The sequence below is a fragment of the Macaca mulatta genome, chromosome 2 (genome assembly GCF_049350105.2).
Source record: "Macaca mulatta isolate MMU2019108-1 chromosome 2, T2T-MMU8v2.0, whole genome shotgun sequence".
NCBI lineage: Eukaryota > Metazoa > Chordata > Mammalia > Primates > Cercopithecidae > Macaca > Macaca mulatta.
The window spans coordinates 157,870,244-157,895,784 of NC_133407.1; the positions used below are offsets into that span (position 1 = coordinate 157,870,244).

General features: G+C 43.1%; 1 protein-coding gene across 2 annotated transcripts in view; it reads left to right on the forward strand.

Annotated features, from left to right (window-relative positions):
* Positions 1-9,416: 9,416 nt before the first annotated feature.
* SLC41A3 (solute carrier family 41 member 3) overlaps positions 9,417-25,541 on the forward strand; it is a 77,928-nt gene continuing 61,803 nt past the window's right edge. The window contains exons 1-2 of one of the 2 annotated variants that reach the window (XM_077990974.1): positions 9,417-9,488; positions 24,289-24,588. In XM_077990974.1, the coding sequence (XP_077847100.1) occupies positions 24,316-24,588 (273 nt within the window). In that variant the 5' untranslated portion in view covers positions 9,417-9,488; positions 24,289-24,315. Of the gene's footprint in view, positions 9,489-24,288; positions 24,589-25,541 lie in introns of those variants that run through there. The other variant, XM_028843431.2, reaches the window with a different exon arrangement.

Consider the following 25,541-nt stretch of genomic DNA (forward strand, 5'->3'; position numbering starts at 1 on the left):
GCTGACCAGCATTAACATCAACACAGAGACCTTCAGACTGACAGACTCTTTGTAGCAATAAGATACCAACATGACAGATAGCAGGCTGTAAAATAAATCAAAGTATTTTACCCCCAAATGTATTTCTTCGACATATTTTGAAGTGGCCCTGCAAAGCTGTCTCTTGTGGGGGAAAATCTACATTCTGTAGAGAATCCCCTTCCCTTTCCAGGTCTTTTTCCTGATCCAGGAGAAAATTAACTAAGAGTCTGACACCTTTTTAAGTCTGATAAGAAACATTTACAATCTATTCTCTCTGAAGCCTGCTACCTGGAGGCTTCATCTGCATAATAAAAACCTTGGCCTCCATAACCCCTATCTTCTTAACCTACACATTCCCTTCTGTTGATTCCAGGTCTTCAGATAAGCTTTTTCAACCAATTGCCAGTCAGGACATCTTTGAATTCACCCGTGATCTGGAAGCCTCTCCCTCTACCCCAACCCCTCCTGACTACTTCAAGTTGTCCCTCCTTTCTGGACCTGACCAATGTAAATCTTACATGTGTTGTCTTTTGTTTCCCTAAAATGTATAAAACCAAGCTGTAGCCAGACCACCTTAGGCACACATTCTCAGGACCTCCTGAGGCTGTGTCATGAGCATGTATTTAACCTTGGCAAAATAAGCTTCTGATTGAGACCTGTCTCAGATACTTTTTGGTCTACATTATAAATAAAACCGAACAACTGTAAAATGGAGTCTATCTTCTGGCCTTGACAAATGTATAGAGATCTGTGAGGCCAAGTTCAAATGTAGACTTCTTGGACTCCTTGGAGTTCCATGGGGCCCTGTGAGAAGAGACAGCAATGCCCCAACCTGCTTTTGTGGGCGTGTGCTGATCTGAGCACACATCCTAGAAGGGGGATTGAAGCCATTGGAGCTCTCAGGTCCTAGGCAGCTGGAGTACCATGCAGAGGCTCCCAGTGGATATGGCCCATCACTCCATGACAAGCAGGGGATAAGGGCCGGAAGAGGGCATCTTTGTACCCATTATTGATTTGGAGGGTTTGACCTTGACCTAATTTCATCCCTCAAAATTGGCCCTTACAATCTCACATGCCCAACTCTTCCTCAATAGCCACTAGGCCTAGAGGGAGGGTGCTTTTATAGTTTTAGCAGCAGAGCATTTGCAGTGAAACAGGTCTGGGCCCAGTGGGATGCTAAACAAGGGACTCATCTCTGGTCCTCAGAATACCATGATTTTGGTTTCCTTGGAAGTAAAACAAGAAGAGAGAAATAACATTTATAGTTTGACAATTATAAGAGTAATTTGTGTGTCAGAACAGAAAAAGGAGCCTATTCAATTAGGGCACCAACTAAAAATATAAAGAAAAATTATAACCTGGTACTCTCTATAGGATTATTGTAGCCAAGAAATAATTCATGATTTAATCTACACTTTAAAAAACAAAAGTTAGGGTCAAAATCTACTACCAAGTGTTACATTTTTCCTTTAAAACCATTTTTTAGCTCCTTTCTTTTCTACTAAAGAGAAATTATAGTAAGACAATTTCTGTGTAAAGTAAGTTCTAGGCTTATTATACTTGTCCTGATTATTTGCATAAAATCCAGCAAAAATTGATTAGCCATATAGGCTCCTTTTAAGTTGGCTTTGCTGAAACTTTACCTAAAAATATACTATTTTAGTTAAATTCTTGGTAAATTAACCAGTGTCTCCAATTGTTCTGTTTTAAAATACTTTTTATTGAACTTACACAAATAACTATATTGTCATAAAACAACAATCTGGATTTTGGAGAACCCAGAGAGAAAGGTACATTTGTTTAAAAACATACTTCACTCAAATAAAAAAAAAAAATTTTTCTTGACCTTCTTTAACTAGAGCAGCATCTTTCAAATGAGACGTCTGTTTACCTTGGAAATACCATTCACAAGCCAAGCAGCTCATGACAGCTGTCTATCAGGCACTGTGGAATCCAGCAACTCCCCCTAGAGTTAGAATTAGTCCTAGGAAAGGGCTCCCTGTTTATCAGTATCTCCTCCTTATATTTCCAGGTAGCAAGATTCTATGTAAACCATTTTTATTTTATTATGGAACTCTTTTGGGCATCACATTGTTTCCATTAACATAGGGATAGCTTCAATTAACATTCCAGATTAAGACAGTAAATGGCCCTCAACTAGAAATTCTCTAGTTTAGTCATTGTCATTGGGAAGAACTCAGCCTTTTGCCATCAGCCCCAGTAAATGTTCCACAAAGGATATGAAGTGGAGAATAGCTTCTACCCTATAGCATGTGGGTTTAGGCAACCTTACCAGTTCCCATTTAGTGTGTCCAATTTCTCAAAAGAGCAGATTTACATGCCCTTAGTTTTATAGTACTAGAAAGGGGAAACATCCCCCAGTCAAATGCAGTACCGATTTTCATAAGACATTTAGGTAAAAGGTGTTACAACTACCTTACATAAAGTTTGTTTAAACATTTTACATTTCATTATTTTATTAACCTATACGTTTATTTTATTAACCTGTACGTTTAACCTGTCCTGGTCCCAGGAACCTTTTTCTACCCCCAGACCATTTTACCTTTTCTGGTGAAAAACGGTTTGGGTTCCTAGCGGCAAGTTGCATCTGCAAAACTCATGAGGGATGGCAAATTTGATAAGGCTTCTCAAGCAGTCGTTATGATTCTGTGGGAGGGGCATCCATGTAAAAGGGACCCCCTCAACCCCTAAATTTACCATGACTTGGGTAATAGGCATATTTGGTGGGAGGATATACCAGTTATCCTAACTCCAGTTATATGGCTTGCATATGAAGCATATTAACTGCTTCATCTGAGGTGCTTGTTTCACTTGGTATTTTATACAGAGTTGGGCAGTCCCCTTCTCAGGGCAAACAGACATTATGGTGGCATTTATCTGGTCCACTAGACTAATTGTTTTCTCAGAAATGACCTCTTGTGCATTTGGATCATATATATTCATTAGTGATTGTTCAATAGTGAGCTGTGGGGTGCTGCATCAACCCAAACAAGCTCTTAATTTCTGTAGCATTTAAAATTAAGGATTTTTTCCTTAAAGTGGTTATTTTTACAATCCACTATAGTAAAGTTTTTTTAAGAAGCTAATGATACAAATCTACAAAATAAAACAATTTCTTTATATTATACCCTCTGGTTTTAAATAGTTTTGCCCTTCCCCCACACTGACTATCTTTTTGGTACCCACAGGTCTGAGTTAACTTTTGTTGCTCTGGCTTAATTGTTCTATTTAGCTTTATCTGTATATATATTTTTCTTCATTCTAAAGCAATTCTTAAGTAGTTTTTTTAATTAGAGAAGAAAAACCTACTTTCCTTTTTTAGCAAAATCAACATCATTGTGTTTTACAAACTTCACCAAAAACGTATTTTATACTCCTATTTTAACTTTTAGTAACTCAAATTTTCCAGTGATAAAAACTGAGGTTTTAACATGACTTTAAGATTTTAAATTACTAGAGTTTTGAGATTAAATTTGCTAAATTAATTTTACTAAAGATTACCAAGATCATGTGAATTAACAGTCATCTGAGCTAGCATCTACCAATCTGATAAGCACTTACATTTTTAAAGTTACTAGGTTAGAGCTCTTTCATGTAGTTTGGTAGTGAAATATCACTTCCACATGACACATATAAAGATAAAGATATAACAGGCATGCAGAATTAAAAGGTCTACAAGATCTAATTTTATTGGCCTATTTTCAAAAAAAGTTATCTCCCTTCAGATAATTGTGTTAATTATCCTGTAACTATTATGAAGTTACAGGAACCAACAAAAGGTGAAAGAGAGATCTATTATCCAAGGTCTTTTCAAAAGAGAAAGAGCTGAACTTGTGAGATATCAATCTGCAGAATGTCAAAGAGATATAGAGTTTATAAATTAAAAACATTAAAAAGAAGTCAATATTTGTAATAAAATATTGTTTTAGCCAATTATTTAGTTTTGTATTAGTGTATTTTTTAAATATCAAAGACTCATCTCTAGAAGGACTACTATAATTTCTTCTTAATCATAGCCAACTGAATTACACAGTTTTTTTAAACAAATCCCTTTTTACTAACCTTCTTACAACTTACATAAACCATTCACAACATGCTTCAATTTTCTGTTCTGTCCTAAATATCTCTCTTTCTTGAACAACTTAGTCATTTTATTTTAGGACACAAATTCACTACACAAGATTCTTTCTTACATAAGATCACTTTCCTTTTTGCCTTCTGTACTAAAAATTACCTCTTTATGTCTTATCTTTCTCTATATCTCTTATTTCCTAGTTCCTTTGACCTTGTTTTATACATAACCTTTAAATAAGCTAAATTAGAAAAACATATCTACTGTTTAAAAAGAAGTTTTCCTGTAATTTTTAAATTGGAAATTACCCAGATACTTAACATTTATTAATAACCTGAGGTCCTAAATTATATGACAAGTTTGTTTACAAACACTTATTCCATTACCATTACCTGATTAATTTATTTGTTTACCTGTATTATTAACAAAACCTGTGACAGTCATTATTTAAGTTATTTCCCTGTTAACCATTTTTATAGCTGTGAATTTCAGGTGTTTACTTCAATAATGAACTTATGATTAAATATAACAGTATTTTTACCAATAACTCAAGATTTAGCTGTTTCCATTAAACCAACAATATTCCATGCCTAATTTATCAAAAATTATACAAGCAAAGATCATTCTGTCTTGGGCTGGGTTTTACAGTTTCATAACCCTATGGCTAATCTTATACTATTCTGAAGGAATAAGCATGAAGCCACTTGATCAATAAATGTAAACAAAAATACTAACAATTCTTAGAACATTTCTGATTTTTTTACCAATGATTTTAAAGACAGCTTATTTATTAAATATTTTACTTGTCACGTGAACTTAAAAGCATTTGATTAGCATTTTTTGATAAAGTGTTTAAGTGCTTTTGTTTTTACTTAAACTAAGTAGAGCTCTTTTACATATTTTTAGTAATGAAAAATTGTGTACACAACACATAAACACATAGAATATTAGGCATGGCAATAGAAGTACATCTTATACATTTGTAAGACCTCTTTTTTCCTCAGACTTTTTTTTTTTTTCTTTTTCTTTTGAGACAGAGTCTCAGTCTGTCGCCCAGGCTGGAGTGCAGTGGCATAATCTCGGCTCACTGCAAGCTCCGCCTCCTGGGTTCATGCCATTCTCCTGGCTCAGCCTCCCAAGTAGCTGGGACTACTGGTGCCCGCCACCTCGCCCGGCTAATTTTCTGTATTTTTAGTAGAGATGGGGTTTCACCGTGTTAGCCAGGATGATCTCCATCTCCTGACCTTGTGATCCGCCTGCCTTGGCCTCCTAAAGTGCTGGGATTACAGGCGTGAGCCACCACATCCAGCTTTCCTGAGACTTTTAAATTCATGATAGCCTGTTTCATCACCCTATGCAGTTGTCAGCTAAATAGTCCCACATTTGCATATTAAAGGAAAGAACTCTTAGGTGAAAAACAGATAGCAAAATTTGCATCTCAAAGTACCAAGAGACAGTCTGGTGTGCTAGAGGGAAATTAAAATGGATTTAATCTGCCAATTAAACAAAATTATAGAAGTCTATTATAAAATCCTTTTAAATACACACACACACACACACACACATCCTATAGCTTTTACTCCAGAACTTTAGCCATGAGATAAACACAAATTCACCAGCTTGCAAAAAAAAAGAAAAAAGAAAAAAAGAAAAAAACGTTAGATCCAAACAGTGGTTTTTATCTCAGCAGAAAAGTAAAAGCAGATTTAAAGCAGGCAGAAAATATAGAGAAGAGTACTTAGGAACTCTATGGTGTACAGGTCAACCTTAGGGCTCTTTTCCTTAGTGTAAAGGTGCACAAGGATCATTTTATTTCCATTTTACATAATCTCTGGCAAGTAGAGGCACCATAAAACCAACAGAGGGCCCAAAATGGGGTCATTCTCCTTGTTTTCTCCTCATTCTTAGAATACTTGTTTCCCACTTTTTTTTTTTTTCCTTAAAAGTAGGAACTTAGCTGTGGCCTAAGGTTTTTGTGTGGTGGATCAATGTGTGCTGCTTGTGGGTAGGACTCCACTGTGTGTCACCACTGAGTCGTTTCCACCCTTTTACATGTCTCAGTTTCTCTCTCCAGAGGTGTATTACCTTTGAGAGGGCTCAAAATGATGAGTGATCAGTCCTTATATGCATTCCTGGACAAACTATTTTTAAAATTAATTTTTGTTGGGGATTTCCCCGTAGGGCTGCTGCATATCACAGGATATCAACCCCCCAGACACTCCCACAAGGCCCCAGTCACCCAGGAGCAACTTTTGACTGGGAGGAGCAAATGCCTTTTCTCTTCCGAGCTTAGAAAACTCAGTCTCTCATTTACCTATGAAAACAACAGTTCAATTCGTCACACAAATGCGCAGACAAGCCAAATCAAGATTAATTTTGGGAGAAAAAGCAATAAAGAAAACCCTTTAGAATGTGTCTCTGAACTAGAATTAGAATCCTTAAACAACAACTTCCTAGGAGAAAAACCAGCTCACACTAAACCAAGGACTGTCAACCAAAGAGAGATCTGGGGCTCAGGAGGACTTACCAGTTCCAGTGGGGGAGAAGCTAGAAGTCTGGGAGGCTTCAATGGGCCCCACTGGTATCTTAGCTCCGAGTTCAGGCAACTCCTTTGGGGTCCTGAGTCTTCTCTGAGGCCCCACGTTGGGTGCCAAATTATTGTTGATGAAAAGAGTCAAACTCTGTAAAATATTTGAAGAGATTTATTGTGAGCCAAATATGAGTGACCATAGCCAGTGACACAGCCCTCAGGAGGTCCTGAGAACATGTGCTCAAGGAGGTCGGGGTGCAGCTTGGTTTAATACATTTTAAGGAGGCATGAGACTTCAAGTTCATTTAAGAAATAAATTTGTTTGATCCAGAAAGGCAGGAAAACTCAAAGAGAGGGAGGGTGGTTCTAGGCTATAGGTCAATTTAAACATTTTCTGGTTGACAATTGGTTGAGTTTGTCCAAAGACCTGGAATTAAAGAATGTCTTGGTTAAGAGGTTGTGGAGACTAATGTTTTATCATGCAGATGAAGCATCTGGATATGGTAGGAGGCTTCAGAGAGGAGACTATAAAATGTTTCTTATCAGACGTAAAGTCTGTGTTGATGTTAATGCAGAAGGATAATGAGGCATGTTTGGCCTCTACTTCCCCTTATGGCCTGAACCAGTCTTTCAGGTTAAAAGCCCTGGCTGAGGAGGAAGTCCATTCGGATGATTTGGTGGTTGGGGGCGGGGGGTGCCTTAGAGTTATTTTTTGGTTTACCAAGTCTTGTGAACCATCAAGCCTCCCTCAGGCCCGGACTGGGAATTGCCAATTTTGTTAGGTGTGGTGGTAATACTATGGGAATGTTTAAAAAATAGGCCTTATTGTTAAACATACTCCAGTATTTAAAGAATTTATCTACTGGGATGCTTTAAAATTAGTCTGGAAAAAAGGAAAACGAAAGGCACGTCTGGGACGAAGCACAGACTTTTTGCTGTTGTTATGTGTCCGGAATTGGTGGGTTCTTGGTCTCCCTGACTTCAAGAATGACGCTACAGGATCCTCACGGTGAGTGTTAACAGTTCTTAAAGATGGTGTGTCCAGAGTTTGTTCCTTCTTCCCAGTGTGTTCCTGGTCTCCCTGGCTTCAGAAGCGAAGCTGCAGACCTTCACAGTGAGTGTTACAACTTATAAAGACAGCACGGACTCAAAGAGTAAGCAGCAACAAAATTTATTGCAAAGAGCAAAACAATAAAGCTCCCACAGTGTGGAAGGGAGCCCGAGTAGGTTGCCGTTGGCTGGGGCAGCCTGCTTTAATTCCCTTATCTGACCCCACCCACATCCTGCTGATTGGTCCATTTTGACAGAGCACTGATTGGTGGGTTTACAATCCTTGAGCTAGACACAGAGTGCTAGAAAAGTTTTCCAAGTCCTCACTAGGTTAGCTAGACACAGAGTTAGCTAGATGCAGAGTACCGATTGGTGTATTTACAAACCTTGAGCTAGACACAGAGTACTGATTGGTGTATTTACAAACCCTGAGCTAGACACAGAGTGCTGACTGGTGTATTTAGGATCCTCTAGGTAGACATGAAAGTTCAAGTCCCCACCAGATTAGCTAGATGCAGGGTGCTAACTGGTGCACATACAATCCTCCAGCTAGATTTACAAGTTCTCCAAGTCCCCACCAGACTCAGAAGCCAAGCCGGCTTCACCCAGTGGATCTCACACCGGGGCTGCAGGTGGAGCTGCCCATCAGTACCTAGCTGTCCACCCGCACTCCTCAACTCCTGAGCAGTAGACCGGACCGGGCGGCACCCCCGGGGCGGCTCGGGCAGCGGTGGAGCTCACTGCGCGGGGGGCGGTTTCGGGCATGGCGGGCTGCAGGTCCCGAGCCCTGCCCCGCGGGGAGGCAGCTAAACCCGGCGAGAATTTGAGTGCAGCGCGGAGGGGCCGGCACTCCTGGGGGAGCCGGCGCAACCTCCGGAGCTGCTGGCCCGGGTACAAAGCCCCTCACTGCCCTCGGCGGCGCCGGCCGGCCGCTACGTGTGCGGAGCCCGCCGAACCCGCGCCCGCCGGAACTCGCGCTGGCCCGCGAGCGCCGCGCGCAACCCCGGTTCCCGCCTGCGTCTCTTCCTGCACACCTCCCCGCAAGCAGAGGGAGGCACTCCGGCCTCAGCCAGCCCAGAGAGGGGCTCCTACGGTGCCGTGGCGGGCTGAAGGGCTCCTCAAGCCCCGCCAGAGTGGACGTCGAGGCCGAGGAGGTGCTGAGAGTGAGGGCTGTTAGCACACTGTCACCTCTCAGCTGTTGTTTTAAAGCAAAAGGCAGGCTCCAAGGGAAGCTGGCTGTCGGGTGGGTTCCAGTTCTCTGTACCCTTTCTAGCTTGACAGCTCCATAATAAAACCTGCAGGCGCACAGGCGCCTCTCCTGTAGCGCTCCCGCGGGGGCGGCTAGTGGGGCCCCAGCTGCGAGGAGGGCCGGGGCTTGCGAGCTTCGGTTCCCCACTTCCAGCCCCCCGGGCCCCTGGCGGGGCTCCGCGCTGCCGGGGCTGGGGCGTCTGCTGCAGTCCCCGAGCACCAGGTCATCCAAGGTCCTGCCGCCCGGCCGGGGCGGAGCCAGGGACGCCGGGCCTTCCTGCTTCCTGCGTCCTCGGCCCGCCTCTTTCCCGCCGCCGCCTGGATGGGACGCGGTAGGCGCAGCCCTGTTCCGGGCGGGGTTGGGGCGGAAGGTGGGGTCAGCTGGGGCCCAAGGGGGATTGGGGAGGCGCGCGGGAGAAGGCGCCCGGGAGGGGGTGCGCGGGAGGCGGGTGAGCCGGGCGCCGGCCCTGGGGGCCCGGGCGGGAGGAGGAGCCGGGGGGTCGGGGTTCGGGGGACGCGGGGAGGGAAAGGCGCGCGGGAGATGAGGTAAACCCAAGGGGTCGGAGGAGCGGCCTGGGGCGGGGTGGGGCCACGCCTGGGGGAGGCCGGGAAAGGACCCAGGCGCTGGGGGTCGCGGGGCAGCGGGCCGGTCCTACCCTTAGGTGTCTGAGGCCGTTCCCCACGCCGCCGCGGTGTGCTTTCAGCGGCCCAGTCTTCTTCCTGGCCTGCTCCGGGCACTGCCCCTGGTTGGATGTCACACGTGTGACTCCTGCAGCGTCCGCGCACAGGGAAACCCTCCCTGCCTCAACCAGACCTCCCGCCAGCCTCCGCCACAGGCTCAGCCCACTGTCCTGGGTGGGCTTGGTGCAAAACTCGGGTGAAGAAAACCTCCTGGGGTGCCCAGCCGGGAGTCTCTCTCAAAGTCCCACACTCTCTCCATCCAGGAGAGCCGGTGGGATAGGTTTCTTTGAAATTCCTTCCTTCCTTCCCTTCCTTCCCTTTCTTTTATTTTCTTTCTTTTCTTTTTTTCCTCTTTTTTCCAGTTTTTTTCCATATAACTAGTGATCAAATCCCACTTTTTTTAGAAGGCTTTTACACCAGTAGTTTTCAAACTGTGGTCCCAGGACCAGCAGCACTGCCTTCCCTGAGATCTGCTAGAAATGCGGGTTCCCCAGCCCCACCCTGACCTTCTAAATCCTAAACCTTGCGGGTGGGTCCACATACTTGTCTTTAGCAGGCCCTCTTGGTGGTTCTGACCATTGATCTGAAACCTTAGGGCTTTGAGGAGTATGAACTGAGGGTGAAGATGGGCCAGGTGCCCTGTGATGATAATGCATGACTCCATTTAATCTTCACAGCCCTATACAGTAGGTAATATTACCCCATTTCGCAGATTAGGCAACGGAGGTACAGAAAGTTTAATTTTTCCAAGGTCACAGACCTAGAAAGGGGAGGAGCTGGGATTCCAACCTTGGGTTATGGCTCCAGAACATTCCCACTGAAGCGAGGTCCCCTGTGAAGGTGGGGAGGGGTGAAGCCCAGAGGCCCTGGCGGCCTCCCTGCCAGGCAGAAACCATTAGTTCCAGAATCGTGACCAGGCAGGTGCGTGGTCAGCAGTGGCCCTGCCTGCCTGCCTTTGGGCGAGCCCTGGTCTGTGTAAGCTGCTGGGACCAGGCCCCAGGGCAGGATGTGTTCACACTGGGGTGCTGACTGGGTGCCCAGAGTCCCGGGTCCAAGGCCAGCCTCACAGGGTGACACAGGGATGCTTCTGAGTGATAGAGTATCTGTTTCCTCTTCAGTCTGATGGGGGCGGACACGCCCCAACCCCATGCTGGCAGCTGGGAGGGTGGGCAGCCTCAGACTCAGGCGCGGCTCTGACCTGTGGCCCCAGGTGGGCCACTACCTGTCCTGCCCAGCCCCTTTCAAGGCACAAGGGTCTCTGACCACTGCCCCATAGCAGGGTTTCTCAGCCTCCCCACTACTGACATTTGAGGTGGGGCAGTTCTTTGTTGTGGGGGGCTGTCCTGTATCACCCTCTCTGTCGGGACAACCAAAACTATGTGCAGACATTGCCCGATGTCCTCTGTGGGGACCTTGGAGGCAATGCCTCCACTGGCATCTTGGCTTCTCCCTGGGGCTCTGGGATGAGAGGTTTCCTGGTCCACAGCCTACTTTCCCACAGAAGCCTACTACAGCCTGTGCTCGGTTGTTAATCTGCACAAGCTGGCAGTGACACAGGGACATTGGAGCATGTTCTTGCAAACACTCCAGCGTTCAGGTGGAGCTCAGGGGCCTTTGGCCGTGTTCACAGCAGTGAGATCCCCCACCCTGCAAGGGGCACAGAGCAGGCGGGAATGACTGGTGCTGACACCAGCTGGGCCCTGCTCCCGGGTTACCCTGGCCAGGCCCTCCTCTGGTACCATGCACAGTGAGGGTGGACCCAGGGCTGGGGCTCTCTAGGTCCAGCTGCATGCATGTTCCCAGCACAAATCACGGATCAGGGCTGCGCCAGCACCTGCCACTCTGGTGTTTGCTGTCACCAGGCATAGTGGCTATGCACTCTTGGGTTAACCACCTCAGGCACGTGTGTGAGTGACTCACCAGGACTGGGGCCGAGTGAGGATGTGTGGCCTGGAGTGGTCACTGCCCAGTTGCCTCTGGCAGGGGCAGATCCAGAGCCCTGTGGCTGTGTTCCAGGCCCTTCTGCCCACCCCTTGCCCTAGTGGTAGTGAGGTATGGTGCCTCACACCATTCATTTATTTATATTTAAAAAATTTTATTGACACCTAATAGATGTACGTGTTTTTGAGGTGTCTGTGATAATTTAACACATTCGTGTAACTTGTCAAGATCAAATCAGTGCAATGTAGACATCCATCATTTTAGAGATTGGTCTTTTATTCCAGAAACATTTGAATTATAGCTATTTTGAAATATAAAATAGATTATTGTAAACTATAGTCACCCTATTGATTCATCAAACACTATTTCTTATTTCTTCCATCAAACTGTGTATTTCTAGCCATTAACCACCCTCCCTTCTTCCCCCTGTCCCCCGACAGGCTTTGGTAAGCAGTGAACTCTCTACCTCCTTGAGATCCCCTCCTTCAGCTCCCACATATGAGTGAGGCCATGTGAAGTTTGTCTTTCTGTCCACAGCTTATTTCACTGAATGTAATGACCTCCAGTTTCATCCATGTTGTTGCAAATGACAGGATCTCATTCTTCTTTATGGCTGAATAGTACTCCATTGTGTATATGTACCACATCATCTTTATTCTTTCATCTGGTATGGAAACTTAGGTTGATCCATATCTTAGCTATTGTGAATAGTGCTGCAAGAAACATGGGGTACAGATATCTCTTCAATATCCTGGTTTTCTTTCTTTTGGATATGTCTCCATGAGTGGGATTGCTGGATCATATGGTAGTTCTGTTGTTAGGGGTTTTTTTTTGTTTTTGTTTTTGTTTTTTCAGAGATGGAGTCTCACTCTGTTGCCCAGGCTGGAGTGCAGTGGCACAATCTCAGCTCACTACAACCCCCACCTCCTGGGTTCAAGTGATTCTCATGCCTCAGCCTCCCAAGGTAGCTGGAACTACAGGTGTGTGTCACCACACCCAGCTAATTGTTTGTATTTTAGTAGAGATGGAATTTCAGCATGTTGGCCAGACTGGTCTCAAACTCCTGGCTTTGAGTGATCCTCCCACCTTGGCCTCCCAAAGTGCTGGGATTACAGGCGTGAGCCACCGCATCTGGCTTGCTTTTAGTTTTCAAAGGAACTTCCATACTGTTCTCCATAGTGGCTGAACTAGTTTACATTCCCACTGACAGTGTACAAGGAATACTTTCTCCACATCCTTGCCAGTGTCCATTATTCCCTGTCTTTTTTACAAAAGCCATTTAAAATGGGGTGGGATGATATCTCATTGTGGTTTTGACTTGCATTTCTTTCATGATTAATGATGTTGAGTACTTTTTGCATATATGTGAGCCATTTTTGTCTTCTTTTGAGAAATGTCTATTCAGATCTTTTGGCCATATTTTAATTGGATTTTTTTTTCTTTTTTCTTTTTTGCTATTGAGTTGTTTGAATTCCTGGTACTATATATTCTGGTTATTAATCGCTCGTCAGATGAGTGGTTTCAGATATTTTCTCCCATTCTGTGCGTTGTTTTTTCGCTTTGTTGATTGTTTCCTTTGCCTTGCAGAAACTTTTTAGCTTGATGTAATCCCATTTGTCTATTTTTGCTTTGGTTGCCTGTGCTTTTGAGGTCTTACACAAAAAGTCTTTGCCCAGACCGATGTCCTGCAAAATTTCCCCAATATTTTCTACTAGTAGTTTCATGGTTTTAAATCATATAAGCGTTTAATCCATTTTGATGTGATTTTTTAATATAGTGAGAAATAGGGGTCCAGTTTCATTCTTCCGCATATGGATATCCAGTTTTCCCAGTCCATCTATTGAAGAGACTCTCCTTTCCCCAGAGTATGTTTCTTGTGCATTTGTCAAAAATAAGTTGGCTGTAAGTGTGTGGATTTATATCTAGGTTCTCTCTTCTGTCCATTGGCTTATGTGTCTGCCAGTACCATGCTGATTTGGTTACTATAGCTTTGTAGTTTATTTTGAAGTTGCTATGATGGCTCCAGCTTTATTCTTTTTGCTCAGGATTGCTTTGGCTATTTGTGGTCTATTGTAGTTACACGTAAATTTTAGAATTGTTTTTTTCTATTTCTGTGAAGAATGACATTGGTATTTTGGTAATGATTGTGCGATTCTGTAAATTGCTTTGGGTGAAATTGTCATTTTCATTGAAATTCTTCCATTCCTCAAGCATAATGTATCTTTCCATCGGCTTTCATTTTTATTTCCCTAACACCTTCTCAGGTGGCTGTCTAGGCTTCCTTTGTGTTTCTCCAGCTGAGCTCTTGTTCCCATCCTGTGTCAGTTTCTCCATGGTTTTCTCTGTAGGAGTTCTTCATTCTTTTTTGTGCACTTATCCTTTGTCTCTTGTATTGGGTCCAACTATTACCTCCTAGGCTTTTGCTTGCTTTTAAATTTTATTTAGAAGTTTTGTCCTACAGAATATTTAAACTTTGATGTAGCTAAAGTAATCATTTTTCCCCTCTGATTTTTGCTTTCAGTTGTGTGTGTGTGTGTCCCTTACCCTTAAGGAATTTGAATCCCTGATTTTGTGTGTGTGTGTGTGCGCACGCGCGTGTGCATGCACGTGTGTGTGTGTATGTGTGTGTTTCCCTTACCTTAAGGAGTTTAAATCCCTGATTTAGGTTCAAAATTTTTTCCGACTGTCCACTTCCCTGGTTGATCAGGACATCCAAGCCCTGCCTTTCTGGCAGAGGGCGCTGGGAAAAGTTAACCTCTCTTTGTTCCTGTCCATAAGCCTTGGGCATCTGGGTGCCTGTAGCATTGCTCAGGTGACCGCTGGCCTTGGCAAGAACAGTTTGCATCAGGAGAAGAGGAGGGGAGGTGAGAACACACTGTGGGCATGATTCTTTGTATAATTTTTTTTGCCATTAAGAGAAGGAGGGGAATGAAGTGAGAGCTAGCTTGAGGTCAAGGCTGGGTTTATAGAGGCAGATCCTAGAGCAAGTTTCTGTTCTCATCAGATGATCCCACAGAGGTAGAGGGGAGAAACTGAGGCAGCGGGAGAGAGGGGTTCCTTGTAGGTGCGACCCCTTGAGAGGACTCCAGTAGGGGTCTCTTTTAATCCTCTGTTTCCTCTTCTGTGTAAAGTGGTCAGTAATAAGCTAGCCTTCCCACGGTCCCATGAGGATTAAAGGAGGTAAAGCCATACTGCACAGGTCATCAGTAGCTGTGTCTGTTATTTTTGGAAAAGATTAGGGATCTGGCACTGCAGGGACCCCATGATTCCTACCCTGTTCTGCCAAGCGTGCGTCCTTCTCATGGTTCTGGGGCTGCCACCCTGAGAAGCAGAGTGGGGCCTGGAGAGCCAGCCGATAGCTCAGCTCTGTGTAGTACGGGTTCCTCCCAGTGTGGGCAGGGTCCAAGTCCTCCTCCTCTCCTTTCCTCTCCACTAGTTGTCTCTCCATGATGGCCAGGCTTCCAGTGTGGGCCTGGCTCAGTTTTACCAGCATTGCTACAGAGGATATGATGGGAATTTAAAGAAAATGGCTGGTCTGGCCGGAGGGGTCAGGCTGGAAGGTTGACGACGAGAAGGTCATGAGGAAGGTGGAATGGGTTCTGCTGTTAGGACCTAAGGGATGCAGCAGTGGCCTTGCCTAGCCAGGAGGGTGGCCATTCCTGCCTGTGGGAGTGGGGCGGAGAGTTGGAGGGGCCTGGTGTGGTGAGAGGGAGGCATTTTCTGTCTCTGGCATTGGGCCCCTGCAGGTCCTTCAGGGAGGTGGGAGGCAGGTGGGAGTAGGCAGTTCCCATCTCTGTTCATTGCCTCTTGGAGCCACACCGGTGCCGCCTGGGCCCAGGTTCTCTGGGCTGGATGAGGGGCACCGTTCCTACCGCTGAGAGTGCCGCCGACTCGAGAGGCCTCCCTGTGCCCTGTCCCCACTGCATGTCATGGTCGCCCAGGCCGGCTGCTCCTTTGCTAACTTACCACCTGCTCCATTCAGGCCCCTGAGAAGGAAGCATTGAGGATGCAGGAGGTGCCGTGACCCTCCGCTTCTCCCTGCTGCAAGGCACAGCACAGGGCACACATCCCTGTTCAGTTCTTCCATCAGCTCCTCCTGAATCCATAAATTACATGGGAAAATGTTTTACTAGCAGCTGGGTGGCGTAAGCCTCCCACCTCATTCCTTGCCTGAAACTGTGTGATTGACAAGCAAGGATGACAAGCAGGCAGGCAGACATCTTACTGAACAGGGGCCAGAGATGTATACATTCTATCAAATTTTAAAAATCCAGGATCTAGAACATGGATTTAAAAAAAAAAACACAGTGAGTGTGTGGACCTGTGTCTGTGTGTAAACATTGGAAGGATATACACTAGACTTGCACTGATTATTTTGGAATAGTGAAATTGTCAGTGATTTTTAAACCGCATTATATTATTATTTATTTATTTTTAAGACAGAGTCTCACTCTGTCCCCTAGGCTGGAGTGCAGTGGTGTGATCTCGGCTCACTGCAGCTTCCGCCTCCCAGGTTCAAGTGATTCTCCTGCCTCAGCCTCCCAAGTAGCTGGGACTACAGGTGTGCATCACCACACCTGGCTAATTTTTTGTATTTTTTGATAGAGATGGGGTCTCACCATGTTGGCCAAGCTGGTCTCAAACTCCTAGCCTCAAGTGATCCACTGGCCTCGGCCTCCCAAAGTGCTGGGATTACAGGGGTGAGCCACCATGCCCAGCCTCATTATATTATTTTGTATTGTCTAAATTATATTTTTTATTAACACATGTCACTTTTGTAATTAGAAAAAAAATCCCGTTATTTTCATTTTGGAAAGGAAAGGCGGCTGAGGTGGTTTATTGATTATAGAATAGATGAAGAGATTGTGGGGCAGTCATACAGTTCAGTTTTCTACAGCAGTAAAATAGATTCAGCAGCATGGCTGAATCTCAGAAACCTAATGTTAAGTGAAAGAAACTGGACATGAAAAGAATCTGTGGAGTGTTACTTTGTTGATCTAAGTCGCAAAGTAGGCAAAACTCAGCTGTAACACTTAGGGCTGCACACATTGTAAAACTAAAGGAAAAATAAAACAGACCAAGGAATGGTCATCCCCAGAGTGAGGCTAGTGTCACCTCTGGTAGGGAGGGATGAGTTGTTATCAGAGAGGGGCTCAGAGTGGAGAGGCTGGTCATGCTTTGCTTCTTGAACTTAGTGGGAGTGTAAGGGTTCTTGCTTTAATAATATAAATGATTCATAATTTTTTATTGTGATATAAATTTCATACCATAAAATTCACCCCTTTTAAATGTACAGTTCAGTCAAACAGAAAACTCATATTCACACAAAGACTTGTACATGAATAATAGGAGTATTATTTGTAGTAGCCCCAAAGTGGAAATAACCCAAATGTCTGTCACTCATTAGTGGGTAAGCAAAATAGGATATGTCCATACAATGGAATATTACTCATCTGTAAAAAGGAATGAAATACTGATTCATGCAACAACATGGATGAACCTTGACAACATTATGTTAGGTGGTATCTTAGTGTGGTTTTGATTTGCATTTTTCTAACAGTGAAGCTGAGCACTTTTAATGTTAAGTGACGCCATCATTTCATGTGCTTATTGGCCGTTGTACATCTTTGGAGAAATGTCTGTTCAATTCCTTTGTCATTTAAATTGGTGTGTCTTTTTATTGTTGAATTGTAAGTATTCTTTATGTATTTGGGATACTAAACCCTCATTAATATAATGGCAAATACTTGCACATTTTGTGGATTGTCTTTACTTTCTTGAGAGTGTTCTTTGAAACGCAACTTTCAAATTTTTATGAAATCCAATTTGTCAATTTTTTCTTTGGTTGCTTGTACTTCAGATATCACATCTAAGAAACTGTTGCCTAATCCAAAGTCCCTGAGATTTACACCTGTATTTCATTCTAAGTGTTTTAGGTAGTTTTAGCTCTTATGTTTAATTCTTTAAGCCATTTTGAGTTAGTTTTTGTATGTGGTTTGAGGTAAGGATTCAAATTCATTCTTTTGCATGTGAATATTCAGTTGTCCAGCACCATTCGTTGAAGAGACTACTCTTTCCCCAGTGAATGGTTTTTATACCTTTGTCAGAAATCCATTGGCCATAGATGCATGAATTTATTTATAGATTCTCAGTTCTGTTCTATTAATCTATATTTCTATTCTTTGCCAATACCAAGTTTTACAATAAGTTTTGAAATTAGGAAGTCTGTGTTCTCCAACTTCATTCTTCTTTTTCAGAATTGTTTAGGATTTTCTGTTCCCTTGCACTTCCATTTGCATTTTAGAATCACCTTGTCATTTTCTCCAAAAAAGAAGAAAGAAAAATAAAAAAAAAAAAACAGACTACTGGAATTTGAATAGGGATTGTATTAAACCTGGAGATCAATGTTTTGTAGTTTTCAGGGTACAAGTTTTACACTTCTTTTGTTAAATTTGTTCTGAAGCTTTCTTCATTTCTTGCATTTCTATTGCAAATGCAATTGTTTATTTACTTTTAGATTATTCATTATTAGAGTATAAAAATAAAACTGGATGGGTACAGTGGCTCACAGCTCTAATCCCAGCACTTTGGGAGGCTGAGGCAGGAGGATCACTTGAGCCTAGGAATTTGAGACCAGCCTGAGCAGCATAGCAAGACCTCATTTCTTTTTTTTTTTTTTTTTTTTTTTTTAAAAAGCTGAGCATGATAGCATATACCTGTAGTCCCAGCTGCTCAGGAGGCTGAGGTGGGAGGATCGTTTGAGCTCAGGAATTTGAGACCAGCCTGGGCAACATAGCAAGACCCTGTCTACAAAAAATTTAAAAAATTAGCCAAGTATGGTGGCACATGCCTGTAGTCCCAGCTACTCAGGAGGCTGAGGTGGGAGGATTACTTGAGCCTAGGAAGTTGAAGGTGCAGTGAGCTATGATCGTGCCACTCCACTCCAGCCTGGGTGACAGAGTGAGAACCTGTCTCAAAACAACAACAAAAACAACCAAACAACCCAAAAACCCAAACAACAAAACAAACAAACAGACTTTCGTGTATTGACCTGTGTCCTCCAGTCCTACACCTTGCTGAACTTGTTTACTGGCTGTAATAGTTTGCGTGTATGTGGATCCCTTATGATTTTTTATGTATAAGATTATGTCATCTGTAAACAGGGGTAGTTTTACTACTTCTTTTCAAGCTGGATACCTCTTACTTCTTTTTCTTGCTGAACTCTGCTGGCTAGAACCTCAAGTACAGTGTTTAATAGAATTGGCAAAAACAGGGATTCTTGTCTTGTTCCTAATCTTACTGGGAAAGCTTTCAGACTCTCGCTAAGCTTTGGATTTCTCACAGATGCCTTTAATCAGGATGAGGACATTCCCTTCTATTCCTCTTATCATTATCAAATAACTTTCTTTGTCTGTGGTAAGAATTCTCATCTTAATGTCTAGGAATAGAAGGGAATGTCCTCATCCTGACTAAGGGCATCTATGAGAAACCCAAAGCTAACTTTTTAAAGTGTTTTTATCATGAAAGAGTGTTGGATGTTGCCAAATGCTTTTTCTGTGTCTGTTTAACTGTTTTCTCCCTATTATTATATTAATTTGGTGTATTACATTGATTTTCATATGTTAAACCAACTTTACATTCCTGAAATAAATCCCACTTGGTTCTATTGTAAGTCTTTGTATGTACTAGTGGCTTGAGTTTATTAGTATTATGCTGAGGATTTTGTGTCTGTATTCGTAACATCCTCCCAAAGTGCTGCAAAGCCTCCCAAAGTGCTGGGATTATAGGCGTGAGCCACGGCAACTGGCCAGATAGGTAGTTTTTTGATCCTCTTTCTCCTCTCACCCTCCATTCTCAAGTAGGCCATGGTGTCTCTTGTTCCCTTCTTTATATGCATGTATACCCAATGTGTGGCTCTCACTTATAAGTGGAACATGTGGTATTTGGTTTCTGTTTCTGCATTAGGTTGCTTAGGATTATGGCCTCCAGTTCCATCCATGTTGCTGCAGAGGACATGATCTCGTTTTTTCATGGCTGCATAGCATTCCATGGGCATATGTACTACATATTCTTTATTCAGTCTTCTGTTGATAGGCATTAGGCTGATTTTATGTCTCTGCTATTGTGAATAGCGCTGTGATGAACATATCTGTGCATGTGTCGTTATGGTAGTATGTTTTATATTTCTTTGGGTATACACCCAATAATGGGATTGCTGGGTTGAATGGTACTTCTGTTTTAAATTCTTTGAGGAATCACCCCCACTGCTTTCCACAATGGCTGAACTAATTTACATTCCCACAAGCAGTGTATAAGCATTCCCTTTTGTCCACAACCTCACCGACATCTGTTATTTTTTGACTTTTTAATAATAGCCACTCTGACTGGTGGCTTTTCCAATTTGTTGGCTTATAATTAATCATATATTCTCTTATAGTTATGTTTAGTTTTGGTCATGATGTTTCCTCTTTCATTCTTAATTTAACTATTTGAGCCTTCTCTCTTTTTTTCTTCATCAGTCTCTCTAAAGGATTGTCACTTTTGTCGATCTCTTCAAGGACCCAACTTTTGGTTTTGCGGGGTTTTTTTGGTTTTGTTTTACAATTCTCTTTCATTTATTACCAATTTAATCTGTATAATTCCTGCCTTCTCCTTTTTTTGGGTTTAGTTTGCTCCTCTTTTTCATCTGAAGGTGGAAGATTGATTTATTAATTTGTTCTTTTTAAAGAAATGGATATTTATAGCTATAAACTTCCCTCTAAGCACTGCATTAACACATGCCATAATTTTTTGGTATGTTGTATTTTCATTTTCATTCATCTCAAAGAAATCTCTAATTTCTTTTGTGATTTTTGTCTTTGACTCATTAGTTATTTAAGAGTATGGGCTGGGCTTGGTGGCTCATGCCTATAATCCTAGCACTTTGGGAGGCCGAGGTGAGCAGATCACTTGAGATCAGGAGTTCGAGACCAGCTTGAGCAACACAGTGATACCCCATCTCTACAAAAATTTTAAAAATTAGCTGGTTGTGGTGGCGCACACCTCTAGTCCCAGCTACTTGGAGGGCTGAGATGGGAGGACTGCATGAGCCCCAGAGGTCTAAGCTGCAATGAGCTGTGATCACACCACTGCACTCCAGCCTGAGTGCCAGAAAGAGACCCTGTCTCCAAAAAAAAAAAAAAAAGGGGGAATATGTTGTTTAATTTCCGCATGTTTATGAATTTCCCAAATTTCCTTCTGTTATTGATTTCTAATTTTATTTTGTTGTGGTTGGAAAACATATTTTGTATGATTTCAGTCTTAAATTATTGAAGTTATTGTTCCTAAGATAGATCAAGCCTGCAAAATGTTCCATGTGCACTTGATAAGATTAAGTATTCTGCTATTGTTGCACGGAGTGTTTTGTATAGATGTGTTTGTTTGGTCTAATTGGTCTATAATGTTGTTGAAGTCCTCTTTCTTTTGTTGATACTCTGTCAAATTGCTTTATCAATTATTGGAAGTGAGGTATGTCCAACTATTATTATTGAATTGTCTTTTTCTTCCTTCAATTCTGCCACTTTTACTTTGTGTATTTTGGGGCTTTGTTGTTAGGCATATGTGTGTTTGTAATTGTTATAGCTTCTTGATAGATTGACCTTTTTATCATTATTAAATATCCTTCTTTGTCTGTAGTAAGAATTCTTGTCTTTATGTCTGTTTTGCCTGGTACTATTAATAGCATTAAAGCCACTCCAGTTATCTTTTGATTACTGTTTGCATGGTATATTTATTTAAATCCTTTTACTTCCAACCTATCCATATATACTTAATGTAATAATTGATAAGATGGGATTTGTGTCTGCCATTTTGCCATTTGTTTTCTATATGTCTAATGTCTTTTTTCCCTGTTTCCCCATTACTACATTGTTTTGTATGAAGTAGATCTTCCCTAGTGTATCACTTTTATTCACTTGTTACTTCTTTTACATTTTTTTTTCTTAGTGGTTGCCCTGAGGGTTACAGTAAGCACCTTGGTTTATAATAATCTTGTTTGGATCAACAACAACTTAATTCCAACTTGATATACATAGTTGTCTTTAAATTGGATAAGAGTAAAAAGAGTTACTAACAAAAATGTGTTTATACTTTAAAAAAAATCTGTCTAGGTGGTTCCTTTCTCTGTGTGGATTCAAGCCTAGGTCTTGGATTCCAGCCTTAGTCTAGGATGGTAATTTGGCCTGAAAGACTCCCTTTAGTGTTTCCTTTAGGGCAGGTATGCTGGGGACGAATGCTCTGTGTCTGTTTATCCAAAAATCTCTTAATTTATTCTTTACTTTAAAAAGATAATTTTGCTAGTTAAGAATTCTTAGGTGACAGCTTTTGTTCTTTGAGCACTTTAATGTGATCCTGTTGCTTTCTGGCTTCTATTTCTGATAAAAAATGAGCTGTTAATCTTATAGAGCAGTGGTCCCCAACCTTTTTGCCACCAGAGACTGGTTTTGTGGAGGACAATTTTTCGATGGACTGGGGCGGAGGGGAGGCGCTGGTTTGGGGATGAAACTGTTCCACCTCTTCATCAGGCATTAGATCCTCATAAGGAGCACACAACCTACATCCCCTGCTTGCGCAGTTCACAATACAGTTTGAGCTCCTATGAGGATCTGATGCTGCCGCTGATCTGACAGGAGAGGGAAGCTGATCAGGCAGTGCTGCTCGCCAGGAGCCGCTCACCTTCTGCTGTGTGGCCCAGTTCCCAACAGGGGTTGGGGACCCCTGCTTTAGAGGATCCCTTGTACATGATGAGTTGCTGCTCTCTTCCTGCTTCTAAGATTCTTGGCAGGTCTTGGTGTGCTCTCTCAGAGTTTATTCTACTTGGAATTTGTGGAGCTCTTTGGATGTGGAAATTAATGTTTTATGAAGTCAGGAAAGTTTTCGCCCTTTGTTTTTTAAATATTCTTTCTGCCTTGCCCCTTTTCAACATTTATATTGTTATGCTTGATATTATTCCATAGTTCTCGGAGGTCCTGTTTCTTTTTCTTTATTCCTTTTCATTTTCGTTCTTCATACCGAATAATCTCTCTTGTTTCAGTTCAGCGATTCTTTATATTCCCCCTGCTCAGATCAGCCGTTAGCTCTTCTTGGGAATTTTACATTCCAGCTCTCGTACTTTAAAACTAGTGCATTTCTATTTGGTTATTTTTTAAAATAATTTTTATCTCTGTATTGGCATTCTGTATTTGAGTAGATATCATTCTGAAGCTTTCCTTTGCTTCTTCCAGTATGGTTTCTTAAGTTCTTGGAACATATTTAAAACAGCCAATTCAAAGTTTTGGCCTCCTTCAGGGACAGTTACTATTAATTTTTTTTAATGGGCCATACTTTGTTATTTCTTGGCATGTCTCATTTTTGTTGTTGAAAGCTAGACCTTTAGCAGTATATAACATGACAGGTGTGGAAATGAGATTCCCCCCTCCCCTGGATTTGCTGTTGCTGCTTGTTGTTTGTTGTTTGTATAGTGATTTTTCTGGACCAATCCTGTAAACATCCTCCATTTTCTGTTGTGTGTGGCCATGGAAATCTCTGCTCAGTGCCAGCTGATGACCAGTTACAGATTTCCTTGAACTCCACGCCTGGAACTCTGTGCCAGGAATGAGTGTGCCTCCCAGTCTTTACCCAGGGGCTCTGTGTGCACACTGGGCACATCCAGTCTGGTGCTCGCCAGAGCCTCCGCAGCCTTTACCTGCTGCTTGTGCGAAGTGTCCAGGAGGTGCAAACTTGGGGCCTTCCTAGGAATTTCCTGAGTGTGTTCCTAGTCACCAGTGTGGCACTATGTATTGGTGGCCTGCTGTCAGGTTGGTGTGAAAGTAATTGCAGTTTTTGCCATCAGAAGTAATAACAAAAATTGCAATTACTTTTGTACCAACCTAATAGATTCCCAGAGTGTGCAGGAGTTTTTCAAAACCCCTGTTTACATCCCCTTCCTCAGCTTTTCCTTTAAATGTTTTCATTATTCTGTTGTTCACCCCAGCTAGTAGCCACTGTGCCTGTAATTGTTTTCTACTAACTTCTCCCAGGGTAAAAGGTTTTGCACCAGGTGAACTCCAAGTGGGGTTAAATACAGACAGACCTCTAAGTGGGGTCTTCCAGGGATCTCCAGATCGGTCAAAAAATAATTTTTTGGGCATGGGAACTTGAAAGAACTCCAGCCTTGTCATACCCTCCAGGCTGCTGGCTCTCACTGCAATTGTGGGCTGTCCATTTTCAAGGCTAGGGCAGAGCTGGGGAGGGTAGTGGGACTAGGCAAGTTAGAATGTCACTAGCAGCTTGAATGTTACAAAGTGATCTTCCTTGCTGAGAGTCAGCAATTTTTCTTGGATAGGTACTCCTGGATGCCTTGAGCCTTTGATATCAGTAAGAGTTCTGAAAAAAAATGATTTTGACAGTTTTTGCTGTTTTTTAGAATTGCTTTTATGGAAGAGAGAATTTTCAGAGGCCCTTTTTTGCTAACTTCAGCCCATATATGTTTGTGCTCTTCTGTATGTTTTGTGCTCACACGTGCATATTAAACAACAAACTATTGGAAATTGGGGTGCAGGAGTCTGGTGGAGCAGGTGCTGAGTGAGGGCTGCGGGTTGGATGGGACCATACCAGCCTGGGGCTGGACAGGTGCCTGAGGCTCCTTGGGTGTTAGCGCCATGGGAGTCAGGAACTCAGCCCTACAACTTTGTGTCTTCCACCGTAGGGCGGCCAGGCACCCAGCTGTGCCCAGATGGATGGGACAGAGACCCGGCAGCGGAGGCTGGACAGTTGTGGCAAGCCAGGGGAGCTGGGGCTTCCTCACTCCCTCAGCGCAGGAGGACTCCCTGGAGCCTCAGAAGATGGAGCTCTCAGGGCCCCTGAGAGCCAAAGTGTGACCCCCAAGCCACTGGAGACTGAGCCTAGCAGGGAGACCGCCTGGTCCATAGGCCTTCAGGTGACCGTGCCCTTCATGTTTGCGGGCCTGGGGCTGTCCTGGGCCGGCATGCTTCTGGACTATTTCCAGGTAAGAGGGAACTAAATGGGGACGGGGAGGGGGACACTGCCAAACATCACCTATAGAGTAGGCAGCTGCATGTCAGGTCGAGCTTAAAGGTGGTTGGGCAATCCTCTCAAAAAGCCATTTTTTTTTCCTGTATTTTGGGCAAGATTCTTTTAGTCTCTGGTGACAGAGACTAAATTTAACCCAAGTTAATCTTCAATAGACAATTTATTAGCCCATATGATTGATGTAGAACAAAACGTACTTAATCATTTCCCTTCTGATGTACTTTGAAGTTTAACACAGTTGACTGATTGTGTCAGTCAACAACTGCTGCCATAACAAAGTCCCACACACTGGGGGGCTTCAACAACAGACATTTATTTTTGCACAGTTCTAGAGGCTGGAAGTCCAAGATCAAGGCGTTGGCAGCACTGGTTTCTCCTGCGGCCTCTCTCTTTGGCTTGCAGATGGCTGCCTTCTCTCCGTGTCTTCACGTGATCTTTCCTCTGTGCATGTCTCTGTCCTAATTGCTTAAGAGGACACCCGTCAGATTGAGTTAGGGCCCCCCGTAATGACCTCATTTTAATTTAATTACCTCTTAAAGGCTGTGTCTCTAATTACAGTCTCATTCTGAGGTACTGGGTGCTAGGACTTCAACATATGAATTTTTGCAGGGACATAATTTAGCCTATAACCACTTTAAAAAATGCTGCAGTGAATCATCTTGACATAAATCATTTTATACATCTCTGAATAAATTGGTAGGATAACTTGTTGCGAGTAGAATTACTGGGCAAAGAGCATGTGCGTTTGTGGCTTTAATGGAGATCACCAAATCATTTGTTTAGTGGTGCGGGGTTCCAACCCACAGACCCTGACCCAGCGACAGATGAGACACGTACATTAACCAGATATTTTGCCTGTCAGTTCAGCTAAGGGGCTCTGCTCTGAGTCTGCAGCATGGCCCCATAAGC